The sequence below is a fragment of the Capsicum annuum genome, chromosome 10, assembly GCF_002878395.1.
Source record: "Capsicum annuum cultivar UCD-10X-F1 chromosome 10, UCD10Xv1.1, whole genome shotgun sequence".
NCBI lineage: Eukaryota > Viridiplantae > Streptophyta > Magnoliopsida > Solanales > Solanaceae > Capsicum > Capsicum annuum.
The window spans coordinates 160,638-166,106 of record NC_061120.1 but is presented as its reverse complement, the minus strand read 5'-3'; the positions used below and the strand labels follow the sequence as shown (position 1 = coordinate 166,106).

At 41.8% G+C, this 5,469-nt stretch overlaps 1 protein-coding gene across 4 annotated transcripts in view; it reads left to right on the top strand.

Moving 5' to 3' along the window:
• Nucleotides 1-2,537, top strand: part of LOC107845891 (rab GTPase-activating protein 22) — a 13,184-nt gene extending 10,647 nt beyond the window's left edge. For 2 of the 4 annotated variants that reach the window (XR_001667063.2, XR_001667062.2), the window contains exons 10-14: nucleotides 91-188; nucleotides 344-601; nucleotides 1,170-1,253; nucleotides 1,450-1,521; nucleotides 2,275-2,537. Coding sequence is in view for 2 of the 4 variants with exons in the window: in XM_047398312.1 (XP_047254268.1) it covers nucleotides 91-188; nucleotides 344-601; nucleotides 1,170-1,253; nucleotides 1,450-1,470 (461 nt within the window). In the remaining 2 variants the exon portion in view is untranslated. The remainder of the gene's footprint in view (nucleotides 1-90; nucleotides 189-343; nucleotides 602-1,169; nucleotides 1,254-1,449; nucleotides 1,522-2,274) is intronic. The other 2 variants (XM_047398312.1, XM_016690392.2) reach the window with 1 other exon arrangement.
• Nucleotides 2,538-5,469: the final 2,932 nt, after the last annotated feature.

Genomic DNA, 5,469 nt, shown 5'->3' with positions numbered 1-5,469 from the left:
TGTGTTTTTGATCGTCATCTCTTATTTTTTCCTTTTAAATACTTCCTCGTATCTTGTAAAAAAGCAACATATTCTGATCTTGGTTTGCAGATAAGTTAGGTGGAGGTGATTACTTATTTGCTGTGCGGATGCTCATGGTTTTGTTCCGTCGAGAGTTTTCTTTTTGTGATTCGTTATATCTTTGGGAGGTAAGGTTTCTCTACTGTTCCGACCTGTTATTCCGGTTGCTTTTCCATTTCGCTACGTGTTAAACTAATAGTAAATCTGTTACGCTCTCATCTTACTCATCATGTTCTTATTGTTCCTAAATTTTCTATGCTTTGTCTTGGCGTCTTTCAACCAGATGATGTGGGCGCTGGAATATGATCCGGACATGTTTCTTACGTACGAAGAACCTGAATTAGTTGCGGGAAAATCTGAAGAATCTAAAGCAAAAGCAAAGTCACGCCATGTTGGGAAATATGAACGAGAAAACATGAAAAATGCAGGCAAAGCTTCAGAAGGTCCACTTCCTATTTCCGTTTTCCTAGTCGCCAGTGTCCTGAAAGACAAGAGTACTAAATTGCTGACAGAAGCAAGAGGACTCGACGACGTTGTGAAGGTTTTCAACTGCATAAATTTTAAGTACTTTTTTGAAGTTTTAAACTTATGTACACCGACAATATGAAGAAATTTTTGCACTAAGTTGCCCAAATGATACATGCTGCTACAACCTAAGTTGCTCGAACTCTCTAAAATTGTTGCCACGCCCGTGTCGGATCCTCAAAAACATACACTAGTTTTGGAGGACCCGACACGCCTTTGTCGACATTATTGAAGAGTCCGAGCAACATAGGCTACAACAGGTAAAGGTGACCTGTTAGCGTAAAAATTTCCTCTCCGTCAATGGATATTAGTTAAACTCCCTTTTCTAAGGTCTGATTGTGGGCAACTTTCATAATCCACGGGGTTAAAGCATTGTCAATAATCGCGTCATGAAAAATCTTGCAGATACCCATGCATTTTTCATCGCAGGACTAGTTTTGTGGGAGTTTAAACTGATTTCAGTGGAACAATAAGAATTCCATCGAAAGCGACTTTTAAAAACTAAGAATTCATGAAAATATTTTAACAGTTCATTGCTTGCCTCATATGGAAACTTACTTTCATCATCTGTTTACTATTTCCAGATACTGAATGACGTTAATGGAAACCTGGATGCCAAAAAGGCTTGCACCGGTGCAATGAAACTTCACAGGAAGTATCTTAAAAAGGTAAATCTGAATACACAACTGAGCGTCCAGGGCGGAGCTAGTGGACGCAAGGGTGACAAATATATATTTTGACTTCGCTTTGTGACAATCTTGGCTTTCACGCCGGTGCATGCAAGTGTCAATCTATCAGAAACAGTCATTTATTAGTATCAATGTTATATATTACCTTTCGAAATACTAACACTGATTATAACAGGCCGCGAACACCAACAGATAGCTGAGCCAAAAGGAACCGCTAGATGATTCATGAACCATGGAGCTCATGTAGGTAAGCTCTTCCTTTAATCTTGTCGCCATCTTTCTGAGCTTTCGGCTCTAGCAAGCTCTACGTCATTCATCTGTTTCAGTTTATGTGGCACACTTTCCTTCTTAGTTCTTTCCAACAAATGAGACTTGTTAATGAAAAGTTTTTCTAACCACACAAACGTTATGACATGTTTCAAAAGTTTTATATCCACACAAATGTTATGGCATGTTTTAAACCACGAGTTTCGAAAGTGTTGTCAGCTTTCTTAAGCTCCATACGGAGGTGGAGCCAGAATTTCAACTAACAAGGTTCAATATTTGAAGAAAACCTGGCCGAAGGGGGTTCAAGACCTACTATAGATACATAAAAACAATTTTAATCATGTATAAATGGTATATTTCTCCATCGAAGGGGGTTCGGATGAACGGACTCAGGGGCGGAGCTACACTTGGGGTGGAAAATTATACTATATATACATGGTTAAAATTATTTTTTATGTATATATAGTAGATGTCGGAACCACCTTCGGTTATTTCGGATGTTCACTTGTGAACCCTATTGGTGAAAATCCTGGCTCCGCCACTGGATCATGAACCCCCTACCAAAGGTCTGGCTCCTCCCTTGGCTCCATATCGATTCAGTTTATGTCATAAATTGAAATCGAAGGAGTATATAATAAGATCAAACTGATTTTGAACTTTCTGACTCTAAATTCTGAATTCGCCTCTGTTCTGTCCCGACGATCTGAATGAGCTTGACCATTCTTTTATGCAGACCAAGAAGGCTCTAACAAGTTGGATACTCCGATTTTCGGCCAAGTCAAGGGACAATGGGTATTTTTGTATATTGTGCTACTGATTTAGAAAGAGAAAATGTAAATTGTTCATTCCTTTTGGTTCCATATTTGGAACTACCATCATGTACATTTAACTTTTTTTTCCAAGTAGTAAATGTGCCTTCAAGGTTGATGTATACAAAAACACACTTCCAAAGTTTGTACAATATGAAAGCAAAAAAAGGGAACAAATTTAGTCAAACCTCTCTATAGTAGTCGTGTTTGTTTGATTTTTTCCCCTTTTTATAGAGATTGGTTGTTATACACCTATAATAACACTTGGCTTTCATATCTTATTTGGCTATTATAAATAACTATTACTCAAGAAATGACATGAATGTAATGGAAAAAAAAATCATAGAATTGATTGAAGGAATGTAAAGTGGAATGTGTGAAAAAATTACAATACAAAGTCTTGTATTAAATGATAGATTAGTGGGGATGTGGGCGTCCGAATGCGTTCTGGGTGAAACTTTTTGGGTTCGCTCGTGAAGATCTATTAAATGAATTTGGTTGCTTTGGAGAGGTGGACAGAGCTTTTTCAAGACATGAGCAAAATAACATGAATTGAAGATTTTTTGTAATTTTTCGTGTGTGTTAGCCTGTGAATTAGTAGGGGGGTGTGGGCATCCAAATGTATTTTGGGCAAAACTTCTTGATGCTCGTGATGAGCTATTATTTGAATTGTGTTGCTTTGGATAGACGGAAGGAGCATTTTTTTTAAAGACATGAGCGAAATAGCAAGCATTAAGGATTTTTTTTTTTTTTTTGTGATTTTTTATGTGTTAGCCAATGGATTAGTGGGAGATATGGGCGTCCGAATGCGTTTACGGAGAAATTTCTTGGGGCCGCTCACGCTGACCTATTAATTGAACTGTGTTACTTCGAACAGGTGGACAAAGACTTTAAAAATATATGAGTGAAAGAGTAGGAATCGAAGATTTTTTGTGATTTTTTTTGTGTTAGCCTATGGAGTAGTGGGAGATGTGAGCTTCCAAATGTGTTATGAGCAAAACTTCATGGATCTGCTCTCAACGACCCATTAAATAGATTGTGCTGCTTTAGAGAAGGGACGAAGCTTAATTAAAGATATGAGCCAACTAGCTGGAATTGATGCTATGTTGCGATTTTCCGTGTGTGTTAGCCTATGGAATAGTTGGGGATGTTGGCGTCCGAAAGCATTTTGGGAAAAGCTTCTTGGGTCCATTCTCGATAACCTATAAACTGAATTGTGTTACTTTTGAGAAGCGGACGAAACTTTCTAAGACATGAGAAAAACAACAGGAATTGATGTTTTTTTTTTCGATTTTTCGTGTGTATTAGTCTATGGATTAGTGGGAGATGTGGGCGTATGAATGTGGTTCTGGCATAACTTCTAGTGTCCGCCCTTGACAACCTATTAAATGAATTGTGTTTCTTTGGAGAGGTGAACAAAGTTGTTTTCGAAAATCGATTGGGGGCTCCCAGGCAGGCTAAAGAGCGGGGGAGTGTGGGCTTTTGGTGTCGGTAGGGCCGTTTGGGTGGTCAAATGGGCGAAATGATGCAAACGATCCATTTTTGAGCCAAATTAGTGTGCTATAGCCTATGATTCTGGGGGTGGGCTCGGGGTGTGTGCGTGTTTTGGGTCGAAAATCGACCGAGTGCTCCCAGACAAGCTAAGGAACGGAGAGTGTGGGCCTTTGGGGTCAACGAGGCCGTGTGGGTGGTCAAATGGGCAAAACGACGCGAACGGGCCATTTTTGGGCAAAATTGGTGTGCTAAAGCCCATGGTTTCAGGGATGGGCTCGGGGCCCGGGCGTGTTTTGGGCTAAAAATTAACCAAGGGCTCTCAGGTAGGTTGAGGAGGGGAGGAGTGTCGTCTTTTAGGATCGGCGAGGCAGGTCTGGGAGTGCAAAGTGTGGGCCTTTGTGATTGTGATTTTTATGGCGGTTTGGGTGGTCAAATGGGTGAAACAGCGCGAACGCGCCATTTTTTGGGCTAATTCGGTGTGCTATTATAGCCCACAGTTTTTTGGGTAAGCCCATGGGCCGAGTGTGATTTTTGTCAGAAATCGAACGAGTTGGTCCAAGTAGGACTGGGAGCGGCCTAGTGCGGGCCTTTGTAGTTTTTTGAGCGATTTGGGTGGTCAAATGGGAGAAACGACGTGAATGGGCTATTTTTGGGCCAATTCGGTGTGCCCATGATTTTTGGAGTGGGCCTAGGGGCCAGGTGTAATTTTGGCTGAAAATGGTCAAGGCAGGTTTGAGAGCAGCCTAGTGTAGGCCTTTGTGTTTTTTTGGGCGGTTTGGGTGGTCAAACAGATGAAACTGCAAGAATGAGCTATTTTTGGGCCAGTTCGGTGTGCAATAGCCCATGATTTTTAGGGTGGGCCGGGGGTCCATACGTGATTTTGGCTAAAAATCGACCAGGTAGGCTTGAGAGTAGTCTAGTGTGGGCCTTTGTCGTTTTTGGGCGGTTTGGGTGGTCAAACTGGTGAAACGGAGCGAATGGGCCATTTTCGGGTCAATTAAGTATGCTATTGCCCACAGTTTTTGGGGTGGGCCTAGGGTCGAGCGTGATTTTGATCGAAAATGGCCCAGGCAGGCCTGGGAGCGGCTTAGTATAGGATTTTGTGTTTTTTGGCTAAAAATCGATCGAGATGGCACAGGAAGTCCTGGGAGCGGCCTAGAGTGGGCCTTTGTGGGTTTTTAGGCGGTTTGGGCGGTCAAACGGGAAAAACGGTGCTAACAGGCTATTTTTAGGCCAATTTGATGTGCAATAGCCCACAATTTTTGGGGTGGCCCAAAGGGGTCGGGCATGATTTTGGCCGAAAATTGATCGGACCATTTTAGGCAGACCTGGGAGCGGCCTAGTATGTGCCTTTATGGTTTTTTGGGCAGTTTGGGTTGTTAAACATGCAAAACGACGCGAATGGACCATTTTCTGGCCAATTCGATGTGCTATAGCCTACTATTTTTGGGGTGGGACTGGGGGATTGGCGTGATTTTAATCAAAAATTGACTGGGGTGGCCCATATAGGCCTGAAGTGGCCAAGTGTGGGCTTTTGTGTTTTTTGGGTGGTCAAATGGGTGAAACAACGCGAACGGGCCATTTTCGGGACAATTAGGTGTGCTATAAACCAAGGTTTTAGAGGT